This window comes from Canis aureus, chromosome 4 (genome assembly GCF_053574225.1).
Source record: "Canis aureus isolate CA01 chromosome 4, VMU_Caureus_v.1.0, whole genome shotgun sequence".
NCBI lineage: Eukaryota > Metazoa > Chordata > Mammalia > Carnivora > Canidae > Canis > Canis aureus.
In genome coordinates this window covers 12,717,734-12,736,114 of record NC_135614.1, presented here as the reverse complement: position 1 = coordinate 12,736,114, position 18,381 = coordinate 12,717,734, and the positions used below count along the sequence as shown (strand labels likewise).

Below are 18,381 nucleotides of genomic sequence, written 5' to 3'. Positions count from 1 at the left end.
GTTTAAACAGAAGACTTTGTCAAATGCAAACCAATACTGCATGTCAGATGAAAATAATCAATTACTTCATTGCATCCTCTTCTGTGTTTAGTTTAAGTAAAAAAAAAAATACTGCAAAGAAATTACTCACCTATGTAATAAAATTAAGCTTGTGAGGTACTACACACCTTACTCTTACTTTATTTCCTTTTACTATGAAACTTTTTTATTTAACAAAGCTTCCAAAGTATTTTCATAAATACCACAGTAGTAAGGTATGTGCAGCCAGGTATACTGTACCCAAAGAAGTAAATAAAATAAAATGAAACCATAACACTGATTTCAGTAAACCTACCATGAGATATTGCCTTGCAAGACAGACAGACTCAATGGTGCCCTGGAGGTAGACGGTGGATTTCTTTTGTGGATTACTGGGGTCAGGAAAGTGGATCTGAGCACCTGTTCTTTGCATGATATGTTTGATGTTGCTTCCATTTCGACCCATCATAAAGAGATGATGCTGAGCTGCAATATCTAGTTGCGTGCTCACAGGAATAGCTGATGCCAAGCTCCCAGCGAGATGTTCCAACAGTGTGGCAGTTCCTTCCTATGAAGAAAGGGTGGGAAAGGAATAATCCTATTAAATAACTGTCCACATACAAGGAAAGACTCCACTGTACTTCTAATAGCTATGAGGAAATTCAACACATTCTATAAACCAAGACAATACATGGGAAAATTCTGAAAAATTAGTTCAAAATCCTTTAAAAATAAAACTTGCATAATCTTGCATTGTACACTTACAATGTTCATAATTATCTCAATTGCTTACCTTCACAGCACTGGTGTTATTCTGAGACCCTCGTACTATTACAGTAGCACCATACATTCGGGAACGCTGTTTAAATGACACTGAAATGTTGTACGTTTGTGATATGTGCTGAATTGAGGGGGAATTAGGATCAGGAACTGGTTGAAGAATCCCAGCGATTGGTAGCTCAAACATCAGCACCAAAGGAAGCAGCTCCTAAATGAAAGTATGAGAACCCAAAGCAGACAGCTGAATCATTGCACAGAGATGTGCAGAGCTCATTCTTTTCTGAGGATGGAATTCTAAAACATATATTGCTTTTATTACAGACATAAGCTTGGGTAGCCTTTATAAAGTTTCTCAAATGAAAGGAGTCTTTTGTGAAATCTGAGAGTTTTGTAACTTAAACTGTCTGTGGCATTCTTCTTTGGGCCTCTTTTTCATCATTTCAAAATCATCAGAGAAATGGAGTCAGGTACAATCTGGAATATCTCTAAGAAACACTTTTAATAGACTAAAACAACTTCTGTCACTATTTCCTAACTACTGAACATATGACTTGATTATAAATTGATACGTTAAGATATTTTTATTGCTTTATGATGCAAACATTACTGACATTGATTTACAGTATTAAAGTAATACTTACCCGAATTCTAACTCGGGCAGATTCTACTCCTGCTGGTTGTCCTGCTATAGATACCTGCAAAAATAAGAAAATACAGAGTTAGATTTTAATTGAGCCCACATCTGCTTTTCCAGTTATCTACACCCTTGCCACTCAAAATGTCATCCCAGAAAAAAACAGCATTGCCATTATCTGGGAGCTTATTAAAATGAAGAATTTCAGGCACCAACCCAATCCTACTTAATCACAATTTGCATTTTAATGAGTTCCTCAGCTGATTTGTGTCAACTAATTTACATCAACCGCTGGACTGACCTAAAATTTCTCAGTTCCCATAATGCCATCCTGCCCACTTTTTAATTTCTCTTGTTCACTGCATTTTCTACCTGTTGTTTAAACTCTGCATACTGTGTATTAAGTCTGTACTGTACATCAATATACAATGATACTGCTGCAGTAAGTACTCAAAATTATTGAACTACTGCATACATTACCTGCAGCTCTCTCCTGGGATACCCTGAACTTTCCCATAATCTTTCAACTAAAAAATTAATACTGGCATGAGGGTAAGGGTATGGGGCTCCAGGACACTGTTCCTGATGACCATATCCCATGCTATACCAATTGTCAAATATTTTGAATACTGTCCTTGCTTTCTATCTTCCTAATGTGTCACTGTCACCATTAGTCCCCATTCAGAAAAGATTGTTATCTTATTCATCTTTGTAGCTGACAGTTTCTACTACTGTGATTAGATTACAGAGAAAAACCCAAGTAACACAAATAATATAATCTTCAAATACTGAAAGTGCTTTGTATGGACAAGTGAGTTTCATTTGTTTTCAAACACAAGAACTAGAAAATATGCATAAACTAAAGAGAGACAAAATTCAGTCAACATGAGGAAGATGGGCACTCATGCACTGCCTCTTAGAAGGTGATGTGATTTACCCTGGAGAACCACGTGTGTGATGTTACAGACAGAATCCCCACAGTGGACAGTGCTTGGACCAACATAATGCTCTCTGGGCCTTGCCTAAAGGACTTCATTTCATGTTGCCATCACATTTATGTTCCTCCTCTCTCTTCTACAACTACTTAGAGATTAAAAGTTAAGGCCTACCTGTAGGCATCTCTTTAAAAAAGTAGAGCATCTCGGTCTCCTTGAAAAGGCTCATACATTCTTTATTTTTGAGTATAGTTGACACATAATGTTACATTAGTTTTAAGTGTACAACCTTAGTGATTTGGCAAATTGAGAAGTTATGCTATGCTCACCATAGCTGTTACAATACCACTAACTATATTCCCTATGCTGGGCCTTTTATCTCCAGTGACTTATTCATTCCACAACTGGAAGCCTGTAGCTCCCCGTCCCCTTCACCCGCTGCTGCCCATCTCCCAAGCACCCTCTCCTTTGGGAACCATCAGTTTGTTTTCTGCATTTGTGGGTCTGCTTCTGCTTTTTGTTTATTCCTTTGTTTCATTTATTTATTTATTTTAGATTCTACATATTAGTAAGATCATATGGTATCTCCATGATTATTTTTTTGCTTTCATCTCCCCCCAAAAAATAAGCATATGAAAAATTATAACTTTACTTTTTTTCGTAACAGTTCATGTGAAAAGACAAAGCACCTGGTTGCTTTTTTCTGCTTGGTTATTCCTGTTGGAATCTGGAAAGTGGATGTGACATCCTGTTTCTTCCATCACTTTTTTAATATTGTTGCCACCTTTGCCAATTACATGGGAATGTTCTGTATGTGAAACATCCATCTTCAAGGTGACTCGATTGCTCTATATGGAAATAATGTATTAATTCTTGATGCATGAAAAAGGAAGAAAAAACTCCTTAGAACTCTTCTCCAAGGGAACAATACTGACAATAAGACTCGGTGGGAAATCTTACAATTTTTTTGGTAAGATCATCTTAATCTATAAATGCATACTTTCTATTTCTCTTCGGCTATAAAAAAGAAATTCTCATTTTAAGATAAATTTGTCAGAAGAAATTAAAAGATACACTCTTTACCAAGATAGCTTTTTGGAAAGCAGCATTTAAATAAAGTCAGGTATAATTACAAATAAATTACTCATTTTTAACAGACATTATTCATAAAACATTTAATTCAAATAACTAAAATCAGATGAAAATAATTACAAGACTGAATATATGTAGGTTAGTAGGACTGTTGAACTGTGACAGAAACAGTAAAAATAAAACCCAAAATTGAATTAAAAAGTCTTTGGGAAAAAAAAGTATTTGTAAGCATTATTTTCACAACTTGCCTATTACTGTAGGTCAAACTTTACACAGCAGACCTGTTATTTTCAGTGGCAGGAAGAGAGCTCCAGCAGTAACATGGCTTACATAAATCAATACAAAGCATACGATTAGTTATAATAAAGCAAATGTAAAATTCTAAGACATAATGAATAATTGTGGTCCTATTAGAATCTGTGTATTTAATTTTGGGAAATTCAGTACTGTAAAATTATAAAGATATGAAACCTTTCCTCATTTATAAAAAATTCTTCAGTCCTCAGAAGGTGAAATTAAAAAGTCAAAATACAACAAGATGTTAAAGATATTGATGGTTTTTACATAGTCTTATTTCTTAAAATTTAAACATATCCATTAAATACTGTGATTTTTAAACTTAGTTCTTCAGTTGAACATTTAAAACACAGGAAAAATATATTCTTTTTTTGGGAAAAGATTCTAGAATATTTAATAATTGTAAGGTGAATAATTCTTAGGGAAAAAAAAAAAAACAAGAGAAAAACAGGAAGAGATCAGAAAACATTTCAGTGAAATACCAGGTGGCAAAATACAGTGGTTAAGAACCAGACAGCCTGGATTTAAATCCCACCTCTCCATTTATTATTGGATTTTGGGCAAATTCCCTAATATCTCTGTGCTGAGTTGGTTATGAGAATTTAACAAATATTTGTAAGATGCTTAGCAAAGTGCCTGCCATATAGTGATTTAGAAATGTTTAATAGAATAAATTCTCACAAATGAGTATATATCTTTACACATCTAAATTTCCCTATTATCTCTTTAACCTAACCTGCAGAGAGAGAAAGAACTTAGAAGATAAAGTATCAAGTTTCATGCCATCACACACAACTATACAGAAGATCATTCTGGCATCATAAAGGCAAATATACTAATTCTTCCTAACTTCATTAATTGCCCTATACTACTCAGGGTCAATGTCTATATCTGAAGATAGCATACATACGTACATATGTGGGTAAATACACACACACACACACACACACACACACACACTTGAGTATGTATATATAATATTACTCAATTACCCAGCTTGAGAGCTCATTTAAATTTTAAACAGAACTTTACATCCATTGTAGAATCACACATATTTTAAAACCCACCATTACTTTCTTGTGGTTTTTCTTCTCCAAATGGTTCTTTTCATAACAGCATGAAGTAGCCCTTGCAGAGACAATGTTCTGACATCTGAATGTCCTTAACATTCACTTACTTTTGTGTCTAAGACAGACATGATCATTTCCTTGGCCTCCTTAACATCTTCTTTCTTTCCAGAAACCTTAATATGGGGATCTAGAAGAAAATAAAAACAAAGGGCTTATATGAAACCCCCAAACTCTTTGTTTTAAAATTGATATTACAATATAAGAAAAGAGATTCCATAAGAAATTCAGTATTTGATTCATTCTAGGTATGCTAACATTGTAATTAAAACAGGAACATGGAAATCCCCAAGTTGTACATTTTTCTGAATAGCTTTTTTCTTCTGAAAGCTAGCTAAACCATTTAACTGCAAAATAAGTTTATCAAATGTAATTATTTTTTAAACAAGTGAAGAATCTATAAATTCATTTTATTACTTACTACATTCTTGCTACATTCCAAGTCCTGATCTACAGCTTTCAATGCATTAACTCATTTAATCTACCCCACAGCTTTGCAAGGTTGTTTCCAAAGGAAATTAAGGCATAGAGCAGTGTAATAACTTGCCCTAGAAAACCACTCAGAGGCTCATTCATTATAATACAATGTCTTCCACCTCTGGATCCACACTTTTAAAAACATGTGATAACCTAACTCAGAAGGTATCTTTATACATCAAGGTTAACAGAGTAAAATATTATCTTCATTCAGGAATATTTAATATTTATCCAGAATTATTGTTAAATGGCTAATATATGCTACATGTATTAATGATTACTGCCATGGAATGTGATAAAGGAAAACATTAATTCATTTAGCAAGTATTTTCTGAACTTCTACTATATACCAGTCACTATTCTAGGGGTTGGATGATATATCAGTGAAGAAAAAGACCCTTATCCACATGGAGCTTACAATTTTGTACAGGGAAACAAAAATGAATCAGATAAACAAATTACCTAGTGTATTAGAACACAACTTATGAAAAGGAGAACAGATAGAAGGAGGAGTACCAGCTGTGGGATGAAGGTCTGGGCATTAGGCCTCATTGGGAAAACGAGGTCTGAGTAAAAGCTTAAAGGAGCTGAAGCAGTTCGCCAGGCTGGAATCTTCACAGCCAAACTTGGGGTAAGGATGTCGTTTCAGTTCTTTCTTTTGTCAGGTTTCCAAGTCTCCCCAACAAAAGAGTGTTCTATTACCCCACAGGTCAGCCTGAGAGACCAAGACCATTTGGGGGAAGCCAGATGTTCCATAACACTAGCTTAAGTGATAAAGTGGAAAAACAGAGAGAAAAAAAAAAAAAAAAAAAAAACAGAGAGCATTGTCATCACCATCACTGGTGATGTCAACCTTACTGCCTGCCTACAACACACCATCTTTTCTGCGGAGTCCTTCTTATCCTGAACTACACTTCAGATCAGCAATGGGGTCAGGAACTGTCTGAACACTTTTCACAATTAACAAGCAGGTCCAACTCAGTCCTTCCAAACCACCAACTCTCTAAGATAAGAAAAGAGAATCACCTGGTGGGAATTTTATCAAACTACACATATTTCCCTGATATTGTCACTTACCTATCCCCATCCAACAGTCCATTTGAAAACCCATGCCATGATGAGCATATTATACTCATAAGGTAAAAATAGGCAATTGAAGAGACAGAGGAAGGGAGAGAGGAGGGAGGAAACACTGTCCTAAAGCTCCTGGCTCTTTTTTTTTTTTTAAATATTTATTTATGATAGTCACACACAAACACACAGAGAGAGAGAGAGAGAGAGGCAGAGACACAGGCAGAGGGAGAAGCAGGCTCCATGCACCGGGAAGCTCCTGGCTCTTAAGATCAAGGTAGAACAATCAGAGTCAACAACAGAGCACCAGCAGCCTTCAGAGCTCAGGAATGCCTCTAGCCTCCTGGGGAGACATCCCAGCAGCTGTGCTTAATTTGAGTCAGTGCTGTCACCTCCAATCCCCCCGCCCCCATTCTGTCCCGAGATGGTCTCCTGGGAACTGCCCTTGGTCTTAGACTCTTCTCCTTACCCTGTTCTTTAATCCTTCCTCTTATGTTTGTCAAGTCACAGGGGCACTGCGAAGATGAAAGATCTTAAGATTGCTTTAAACCTTCTAAAATGTTTAAGCGTCAGGTATCATAGAGTAAGGGGCCTAAAAGCAGGGCAAAACAGATGTCAAACAACTTCAAGTCAGTATGGCATCATGTTACCACTGCTTGCTCCTTATTGCATCCTAACAGGAACCACTTTTTCTCTTTAAGATTCTCACCAACCTTAATGCACTTATGTAAACACAGTATTTTCTTCAATAATTATTACATCCAGTATAACTCCTCTAGGCAATATTTACATTAAGTCTGTCTACATTCATAATTTTGATCCCAGCTGTCTTCAACTTTGGTTTCAATTACTGTACGCTGGCTTGAACATTAATCTCCACTGAAAATGCTTACTCCTAGGGGATTAGAACCTAGCACTTCTCAAAACATACCTGATTGTACTCAACTGTAGCACTTGCTAGAATATATATTCCTGGGTCTCCAGGATCCAGTAATTGGCATTTTGTTTGTTTCCCAAGTCATTCTTCGATCAAGTATAGGACACAGCAAGTGAAACCACATAAAAAATAGAATTGTAGTGTTTTATGTATCAGTCAAGTACATATAACATAAAATGGTTCTACAGGGAAAAATATATTTTCATACAAAATAAATTAACAGTTAAGTATTGAGTGGTATGCTAATCTGAAAACCTGTTACTTGCATAGGTTGGATAATCACATTAAAATTCCTATGCATCTGTAAAGGGACAAGAAAGCATCAGATTCAATTTATGAAAGAATTTGATTTTCCACCATCTCTGTATCAACAGAATAAAATAAAAAGCAAAAGCCTCAATGGAAAATATATTTTATTTCAAAGTGAAAGAGCACCATCTAGTGACCCAAAAGTATAAATTATCAATGGACGTAGAGATACACAACACAATCACCAACATATAACTCCAGGACCCAAATCAGCACTTGTTTGGAAAATGATTCTTTACATAATCAAGTCTCATAAGTATAGAGAAAAATAATCATGATAAAAGTCTGGTTTAGATTGTTAATGTGGCCAATACTAGTATATTCTTCATTTCCTCTATTGCCCTGCTTGAAAGATATCTATGGGATATGAATTCTTACTCCATCCAGGCTGAACTTAATATGCTTATTTCCAATCCTGAAATCCAGTTCTCTACATTCAATTAATGCTCAATGTCACAGCTTAAATGTGTCCTGCAAGGGACTGGGGTTTTATTCAGACCCATTCTGGAAATACTAGATGATGAAAAAAGCCAAAGTACTAGCTTTATTAATGAACATAAAAGAAAATGGACAGCTATGAAGACTCTTGGAAGATGGCAGAGTCATAGGCAATAAGTGTACTGTGTCTCCCACTGCCTCAAAATAATTGATTTGGTCATGAAAGTTCTGAGATATTTGCTTTAAAAATAATACCACTGCTTTATAATCAATCTTCGAGCTCTCTAAATACAAGGATTTTCTTAATTGGTTTTTTTAACTTGCATGGTGCCAAACAAGTAGTAGATACTCATTAAGCGGTAGGTGAATGAACAGAAGGTGCCCTTATTTTTGGAAATGGCTATACAGAGGGAGGAGATGGAAATCCATGGGAAGAGCCTAAACTTCATATCTAAGGCGACTGATTATATGTCCTATACTTCCCACAACAGTTTTGACCTTAAATATTTTTATCTCAGTACCACTTTAAAAATACAAAGAACTCTCAGATGTCCATCCAGACTTTTGGTTTTTAGACTCATGCCCCATCAATCTGTTCACATCTCTGTAGTGTAATCCTATGGAAGAAAGGAAGACAGAAAGTGATCCAACCTTTAATAAGTTATATGAAGCGATATGGATACAGGTAAGAAATGGGCATTTTATATGTATATACTGCAAAAGAGCTAAACTTTTGAGCAAAAAAAGGTTTTTATGATTTCCATATGGAAATTAATACAGAGTTGATAAGGCAACACTTGTTTTTATAAGAACACATGCTAAAAAACATATTTTCAGTAAAGATATATATTTAAAAGAGTTGGGATGTTTATGTGAGCTTAAGTGAAGTTTAGCTATGGTTTTAAAAGATTATCTCTTGGTACTCTGCTTGTACCCTCTGGTTTCCCATCCTTGGAAATATTCCCATTCCTGGAAACATGAGTAAAAATTTTTATTGCCTTTTCCTTTTCTCCTCAAACTTAAACCTCCTTTCCATTTCACTCCTATACCAGAGCAAAATCTATACAAAAGACTTATGTCAGCCATTTCACTGTATTTATTATGCTACAGAAAGTAATGTGTTATTGACATATGATGAATTTAAGCCATCACTATTTCACCAATGATCTGTTTATAGCTCCTTTCCTGTCTCCATGACTGAATGCTGTTGCAAAAAGATTCAACACCAAAAATTCAAAGCAATGCTTTCATTCTCAGCATGTTCTCTTGGAGAGAAAAAACAACAGAAAATCGCTTATTTAACTAACCTGACTGCTTCCACCCACAACACTCAAAATAAAAGGCATCATATTAAAATTGCACTTTTATTTATGGGGAAAATTTCCGTATCATGGCCTGAAATCAAGATGGCTTTGGTACACTTTATGAATTTATATCAAACTGTCAAAATGGCCTCAAATCCATAAGAAGAGGGCAGTGGACCGAATTTACTTTCTTTTGGCTTGGAGCTTTCTTTTATTTCAAATTCTTCCTTAAAAGTTTTAGCCTTCAAAACTGTCTAAGAAGAAGGACATTGGCTGGGGCTGTAGCTGGGTCTATCTAATACTGTTAGAAGTAGTCAGGGTTGACAGGCAGAGAGATATCTCTAACTTCTCTGAAATTCCCTACAACCACTGGGAATATATCCACAGCTAACAAGTAGTTTCAAAGTACTTTTTGGCAATTTTTTTTTTTTAATAAGGAAGACTGTGATTGAAAGGTAAGGATTTTATCAAATAGGCAATATAAACCAAGACTCAGAAAAAGCCCTGGACATCTCACTGGGGCTTGGATCACACAGGGAAATGCTATGAAAAGGCAGCAGATACCACACAAAATGTATTACAAGTTTTAATGACTGACTCTGTAGTAGATTCCTTTCACATCATGGGGAAAATACGTAGATTCCACAATTATGATAAATTCTGAATCATAAATAAATCATAAACAAGATCTGTGACCTTGGAAAAGTCACTGAATCTTTGGAGTAGAGTTTCTTCAATGAGGGAGTTTGGTCAGAACATTATTATACTTTCAAATAAACTAAATATCTTTGGTGTGAAGCAGTACTACAACATTCTTAAATAAAAAACTAACCTCATAAACAACTTTATTTTCCAAGTTTCTGGTATTTCATTATAAGAAGCTCACCTAAGACATCACAACCTAAACGTTTCCCCATTTAGAACCTCAAACTGAGGCAGTAAAAACAAACGTGTGAAACAGTGATTTGCCATGATCCACAACTTGCTTCAGAGACAGCAGCTTGGGCTTGCTTTCCTCATTTTGCATACTCCAGGAATTTGCAACTCTGCATCAATATAGATGAAATTCGAAAACAAACAAACAAACAAAAAACTAGATGAAATTCAATATTCCTCTCCACTGGCATTTCCTGAATAATGTGCTTGTAGGCATCGAAAAAATGCAGTGAAAACACCCATATAGAGATAGGAGTCTCCTTAAAACCCTATCTGAGCCAGTCACGGTTCAAAATTAGATACCACTCAATCCATGTGCTACTTTGATCACCATTCCTTTAAGCTGGCAAGTCACTGATGATCAACAAAAGTGAATCTGACTCATGGGTCTTGTGGCCACGGCCCATATTTTTCTGTGAAATAAAAGTTTCCTTCTGATCTCTTGAGAAATACACTTTCCTTTTTAAGCAAAAATGTTATGTACAGGACAAATAACACACCAATATCACATTTTTAGGTGAACATATATACCAGCCAAGAGATAAAGAAAACCTTAACTGATTCATTAAATTTGACTGGAAATTATTTCAAAGGAAATGGAACAGAATGATAGGAAGTCAATACACTTTAGGCTGATTTTGTAGCCAGAAATACAGACTCCAGATTATTTCAAAAATGCTCTTTGATGACAAGAATCCTAATAAACTGAGTTAGAATAAAAAGGTAAAGGGAACATTGGGAGAGTAGGTAGAAGAATCCCAGCAAAATGTTGGTGAGCAGCTAAACACATCAGATATTACAGGTAGGATTTAAAAAACACAGACCTAAAAACAAAACAAAACAAAGGACAAATCTCCCTGTTGCAGATATTCCCCAAACCAACTATGTTGCTTTAGCATAAGGCATAAAATAATCCTTATTTATCTTATTTTAAAACAGAAGAAAATCTCCTTCCTAGTTAATTAGAGGGGGAGCGAGAAGAGAGAAATGCAAAGCAAATGAGTTTTAAAATAAAAAACCTAGTTTTCATGAGAAAAAGACGTTTCCATTGGTATCTATGACCACTTTATGCACCATGATGCCCCAGGATAACTTCCTATCAAAACTCCACTTGGCAGAATAAAACTTAATACTCAACAAAGGAAGTGTGTTCTTGACATGACACTGGCATAAATGACATGAACAAATCAAAAGATAAAAGTATGACAAGTTCTTTAAGACCTTTCTCAGTTCAACTATTTGGCAATGATTGGAGATGAGGTGCCCTCACCACTATGATAAGCACTTTCAGGCAGGTTTTTGGTGAATAAAAGGGTGTGTTCACATACTAAGATGGAGCCAATGGACCCTTTATCCACTAGGTAGAAAAGAGCTATTAGCATGAGAAAATGCACAGCCAACTAGAAGATACACAAGAACTTTTATTGAGGAGGAGGGGCAATATGGCTGAAGAGTAGGGTCCCCAAATCACCTGTCCCCACCAAATTACCTAGATAACCTTCAAATCATCCTGAAAATCTACGAATTCGGCCTGAGATTTAAAGAGAGAACAGCTGGAATGCTACAGTGAGAAGAGTTCGCGCTTCTATCAGGTAGGAAGACGGGGAAAAAGAAATAAAGACACAAAAGGCCTCCAAGGGGGGAGGGGCCCCGCGGGGAGCCGGGCTGAGGCCGGGGCGAGTGTCCCCAGGACAGGAGAGCCCCGTCCCGGAGGAGCAGGAGCTGCACCAACCTTCCCGGGCGGAAAGGGGCTCGCAGGGAGTTGGAGCAGGACCCCAGGAGGGAGGGGATGCCCTCGGGCTCCCGGGGACACTAACAGACACCTGCGCCCCGGGAGAGTGCGCCGAGCTCCCTAAGGGCTGCGGCGCATTGACCCGGGAGCAGCTCCGAGGGGCTCGGGCGGCGGCTCCGCGAAAGGGGCTGCGGGGCGGGAGCGCAAATCCAACAGCGCAGACCGGGAGCACAGGGCACCGGGAGCACAGGGCGCAGGGACACAGCTCAGGATCCGGCCTCCCCCGGGACAGGCAGAGTCCAGGAGGGCCCAGGACAGCGAGGACGCTGAGCAGATCAGCGGCCCGCCCCGGAGCCTCCAGGCCCCTGCAGACCCAGAGCTCTGTAGTCACTGCGGGGGCTGACTCCAGGGCTCCAGAGCTGGCCGCTGCCACTGCGGTTATTCCTCCTGTGGCCTCACGGGGTAAACAACCCCCACTGAGCCCTGCAGCAGGCAGGGGCAGAGCAGCTCCCCCAAGTGCTAACACCTGAAAATCAGCACAACAGGCCCCTCCCCCAGAAGACCAGCTAGACGGACAAGTTCCAGGGGAAGTCAAGGGACTTAAAGTACACAGAATCAGAAGATACTCCCCTGTGTTTTGTTTTGTTTTGTTTTGCTTTTTGATTTCTGTTTGCTTCCCCCACCCTTTTTTCCTTCTTCTTCTTTTTTTTCTTTTTTTCTTCCTTTTTTCTTTTTCTCTTTTCTTTCCTTCTTTCTCTCCTTTTTCTCCTTTTCCCAATACAACTTGCTTTTGGCCACTCTGCACTGAGCAAAATGACTAGAAGGAAAACCTCACCTCAAAACAAAGAATCAGAAACAGTCCTCTCTCCCACAGAGTTACAAAATTTGGATTACAATTCAATGTCAGAAAGCCAATTCAGAAGTACTATTATACAGCCACTGGTGGCTCTAGAAAAAAGCATAAAGGACTCAAGAGACTTCATGACTGCAGAATTTAGATCTAATCAGGCAGAAATTAAAAATCAATTGAATGAGATGCAATCCAAACTAGAAGTCCTAACCACGAGGGTTAATGAGGTGGAAGAACGAGTGAGTGACACAGAAGACAAGTTGATGGCAAAGAGGGAAACTGAGGAAAAAAGAGACAAACAATTAAAAGACCATGAAGATAGATTAAGGGAAATAAACGACAGCCTGAGGAAGAAAAACCTACGTTTAATTGGGGTTCCCGAGGGTGCCGAAAGGGCCAGAGGGCCAGAATATGTATTTGAACAAATCATAGCTGAAAACTTTCCTAATCTGGGAAGGGAAACAGGCATTCAGATCCAGGAAATAGAGAGATCCCCCCCTAAAATCAATAAAAACTGTTCAACACCTCGACATTTAATAGTTAACCTTGCAAATTCCAAAGATAAAGAGAAGATCCTTAAAGCAGCAAGAGACAAGAAATCCCTGACTTTTATGGGGAGGAGTTTTAGGGTAACAGCAGACCTTTCCACAGAGACCTGGCAGGGCAGAAAGGGCTGGCAGGATATACTCAGGGTCCTAAATGAGAAGAACATGCAACCAAGAATACTTTATCCAGCAAGGCTCTCATTCAAAATGGAAGGAGAGATAAAGAGCTTCCAAGACAGGCAGCAACTAAAAGAATATGTGACCTCCAAACCAGCTCTGCAAGAAATTTTAAGGGGGACTCTTAAAATTCCCCTTTAAGAAGAAGTTCAGTGGAACAGTCCACAAAAACAAGGACTGAATAGATATCATGATGACACTAAACTCATATCTGTCAATAGTAACTCTGAATGTGAACAGGCTTAATGACCCCATCAGAAGGCGCAGGGTTTCAGACTGAATAAAAAAGCAGGACCCATCTATTTGCTGTCTACAAGAGACACATTTTAGACAGAAGGACACCTACAGCCTGAAAATAAAAGGTTGGAGAACCATTTACCATTCAAATGGTCCTCAAAAGAAAGCAGGGGTAGCCATCCTTATATCAGATAAACTAAAATTTACACCAAAGACTATAGTGAGGGATGAAGAGGGACACTATATCATACTTAAAGGATCTATCCAACAAGAGGACTTATCAATCATCAATATATATGCCGCGGATATGGGAGCTGCCAAATATATCAAACAATTAATAACCAAAGTGAAGAAATACTTAGATAATAATACACTTATACTTGGTGAGTTCAATCTAGCTCTTTCTATACTCGATAGGTCTTCGAAGCACAACATCTCCAAAGAAACGAGAGCTTTAAATGATACACTGGACCAGATGGATTTCACAGATATCTACAGAACTTTACATCCAAACTCAACTGAATACACATTCTTCTCAAGTGTACATGGAACTTTCTCCAGAATAGACCACATACTGGGTCACAAATCGGGTCTGAACCGATACCATAAGATTGGGATCGTCCCCTGCATATTCTCAGACCATAATGCCTTGAAATTAGAACTAAATACAACAAGAAGTTTTGAAAGACCTCAAACACATGGAGGTTAAGGACCATCCTGCTAAAAGATGAAAGGGTCAACCAGGAAATTAAGGAAGAATTAAAAAGATTCATGGAAACTAATGAGAATGAAGATACAACCGTTCAAAATCTTTGGGATGCAGCAAAAGCAGTCCTGAGGGGGAAATGCATCGCAATACAAGCATCCATTCAAAAACTGGAAAGAACTCAAATACAAAAGCTAACCTTACACCTAAAGGAGCTGGAGAAAAAATAGCAAATAGATCCTACACCCAGCAGAAGAAGAGAGTTTATAATAAAGATTCGAGCAGAACTCAACGAAATCGAGACCAGAAGAACTGTGGAACAGATCAACAGAACCAGGAGTTGGTTCTTTGAAAGAATTAATAAGATAGATAAACCGTTAGCCAGCCTTATTAAAAAGAAGAGAGAGAAGACTCAAATTAATAAAATCATGAATGAGAAAGGAGAGATCACTACCAACACCAAGGAAATACAAACGATTTTAAAAACATATTATGAACAGCTATACGCCAATAAATTAGGTAATCTAGAAGAAATGGACGCATTCCTGGAAAGCCACAAACTACCAAAACTGGAACAGGAAGAAACAGAAAACCTTAACAGGCCAATAACCAGGGAGGAAATTGAAGCAGTCATCAAAAACCTCCCAAGACACAAAAGTCCAGGGCCAGATGGCTTCCCAGGGGAATTCTATCAAACGTTTAAAGAAGAAACCATACCTATTCTACTAAATATATTTGGAAAGATAGAAAGAGATGGAGTACTTACAAATTCGTTCTATGAGGCCAGCATCACCTTAATTCCAAAACCAAAGACCCCACCAAAAAGGAGAATTACAGACCAATATCCCTGATGAACACAGATGCAAAAATTCTCAACAAGATACTAGCCAATAGGATCCAACAGGACATTAAGAAAATTAGTCACCATGACCAAGTGGGATTTATCCCCAGGACACAAGGCTGGTTCAACACTCGTAAAACAATCAATGTGATTCATCATATCAGCAAGAGAAAAACCAAGAACCATATGATCCTCTCATTAGATCCTCTCATTAGATGCAAGCATTTGACAAAATACAGCATCCATTTCTGATCAAAACTCTTCAGAGTGTAGGGATAGAGGGAACATTCCTCAACATCTTAAAAGCCATCTATGAAAAGCCCACAGCAAATATCATTCTCAATGGGGAAGCACTGGGAGCCTTTCCCCTAAGATCAGGACGAAGACAGGGATGTCCACTCTCACCGCTGCAATTCAACATAGTACTGGAAGTCCTAGCCTCAGCAATCAGACAACAAAAAGACATTAAAGGCATTCAAATTTAAAAGAAGAAGTCAAACTCTCCCTCTTCGCTGATGACATGATACTCAACATAGAAAACCCAAAAGCCTCCACCCCAAGATTGCTAGAACTCATACAGCAATTTGGCAGTGTGGCAGGATACAAAATCAATGCCCAGAAGTCAGTGGCATTTCTATACACTAACAATGAGACTGAAGAAAGAGAAATTAAGGAGTCAATCCCATTTACAATTGCACCCAAAAGCATAAGATACCTAGGAATAAACCTAACCAAAGAGGTAAAGGATCTATACCCTCAAAACTATAGAACACTTCTGAAAGAAACTGAGGAAGACACAAAGAGATGGAAAAATATTCATGCTCATGGATTGGCAGAAATAATATTGTGAAAATGTCAATGTTACCCAGGGCAATTTACACGTTTAATGCAATCCCTATCAAAATGTCATGGACTTTCTTCAGAGAGTTAGAACAAATTATTTTAAGATTTGTGTGGAATCAGAAAAGACCCCGAATAGCCAGGGGAATTTTAAAAAAGAAAACCATATCTGGGGGCATCACAATGCCAGACTTCAGGTTGTACTACAAAGCTGTGGTCATCAAGACAGTGTGGTACTGGCACAAAAACAGACACATAGATCAATGGAACAGAATAGAGAACCCAGAAGTGGACCCTGAACTTTATGGTCAACTAATATTCGATAAAGGAGGAAAGACTATCCATTGGAAGAAAGACAGTCTCTTCAATAAATGTGCTGGGAAAATTGGACATCCACATGCAGAAGAATGAAACTAGACCACTCTCTTTCAACATACACAAAGATAAACTCAAAATGGATGAAAGATCTAAATGTGAGACAAGATTCCATCAAAATCCTAGAGGAGAACACAGGCTACACCCTTTTTGAACTCAGCCACAGTAACTTCTTGCAAGATACATCCACGAAGGGAAAAGAAACAAAAGCAAAAATGAACTATTGGGACTTCATCAAGATAAGAAGCTTTTGCACAGCAAATAATAGTCAACAAAACTAAAAGACAACCTACAGAATGGGAGAAGATATTTGCAAATGACATATCAGATAAAGGGCTAGTTTCCAAGATCTATAAAGAACTTATTAAACTCAACACCAAAGAAACAAGCAATCCAATCATGAAATGGGCAAAAGACATGAACAGAAATCTCACAGAGGAAGACATAGACATGTCCAACATGCATATGAGAAAATGCTCTGCATCACTTGCCATCAGGGAAATACAAATCAAAACCACAAGGAGATACCACCTCACACCAGTGAGAATGGGGAAAATTAACAAGCCAGGAAACAACAAATGTTGGAGAGGATGTGGAGAAAAGGGAACCCTCTTACACTGTTGGTGGGAATGTGAACTGGTGCAGCTACTCTGGAAAACTGTGTGGAGGTTCCTCAAAGAGTTAAAAATAGACCTGCCCTACGACCCAGCAATTGCACTGTTGGGGATTTACCCCAAAGATACAGATGCAATGAAATGCTGGGACACCTGCACCCCAATGTTTCTAGCAGCAATGTCCACAATAGCCAAACTGTGGAAGGAGCCTCGGTGTCCATCAAAAGATGAATGGATAAAGAAGATGTGGTCTCTGTATACAATGGAATATTACTCAGCCATTAGAAACGACAAATACCCACCATTTGCTTCAACGTGGATGGAACCGGAGGGTATTATGCTGAGTGAAGTAAGTCAGTCGGAGAAGGACAAACCATATATGTTCTCATTCATGTGGGGAATATAAATAATAGTGAAAGGGAATATAAGGGAAGGGAGAAGAAATGTGTGGGAAATATCAGAAAGGGAGACAGAACATAAAGACTCCTAACTGGGAAACGAACTAGGGGTGGTGGAAGGGGAGGAGGACATGGGTGGGGGTGAATGGCTGACGGGAACTGAGGGGGTCACTTGACGGGATGAGCACTGGGTGTTATTCTGTATGTTGGTAAATTGAACACCAATAAAAAATAAATTTATTATAAAAAAAGGACCTTTATTGATAGAATGCCAAATCTCCAACATAATCAGCAATAAAAGCATTCAAATATAGTAACAATACGCTCTTTTAATTGTTGTGTTTTTCAACTTTAGAAGGAAATAAGGCATGAGAGAGGGAAGGGGTAAATTGGGCACATGTCTTTTCTCTGTTAAGATCCCTGCTTACTTTATCAATGATGTTTATGTCATTTGAAACAAGTATATGTACTCTGTAAAAACCTAGGAATAATTTCAAAGAACACGAAATGCAAACAAAGTATAAAGCAAAATCAAGGCATAACAGGTAAAATAATAAAAAAAAGATAGATTTAAGAAGTGTGAGAATTAGGAAAGAGTAAACTACTTTATCTCACAAACCACCTTATCTTATGGAGTGTAAGCTAAACTTCAAGCATAACTACAGAGTTGCTGTTCAGAGAGAAAGAGGGCAAGAAAAATCCAAAGTACAA

At 37.9% G+C, this 18,381-nt stretch overlaps 1 protein-coding gene across 7 annotated transcripts in view; it reads right to left on the bottom strand.

Annotated features, from left to right (window-relative positions):
• The window catches only part of BICC1 (BicC family RNA binding protein 1), a 270,938-nt gene that overhangs the window by 32,765 nt on the left and 219,792 nt on the right, over positions 1–18,381 (bottom strand). For 6 of the 7 annotated variants that reach the window (XM_077894588.1, XM_077894587.1, XM_077894583.1 and 3 more), the window contains 5 exons: positions 4,934–5,013; positions 3,057–3,215; positions 1,440–1,493; positions 812–1,006; positions 335–586 (listed from right to left, as the gene is read on the bottom strand). In XM_077894588.1, coding sequence (XP_077750714.1) covers positions 335–586; positions 812–1,006; positions 1,440–1,493; positions 3,057–3,215; positions 4,934–5,013 — 740 coding nt within the window. Of the gene's footprint in view, positions 1–334; positions 587–811; positions 1,007–1,439; positions 1,494–3,056; positions 3,216–4,933; positions 5,014–7,362; positions 7,403–18,381 lie in introns of those variants that run through there. The other variant, XM_077894590.1, reaches the window with a different exon arrangement.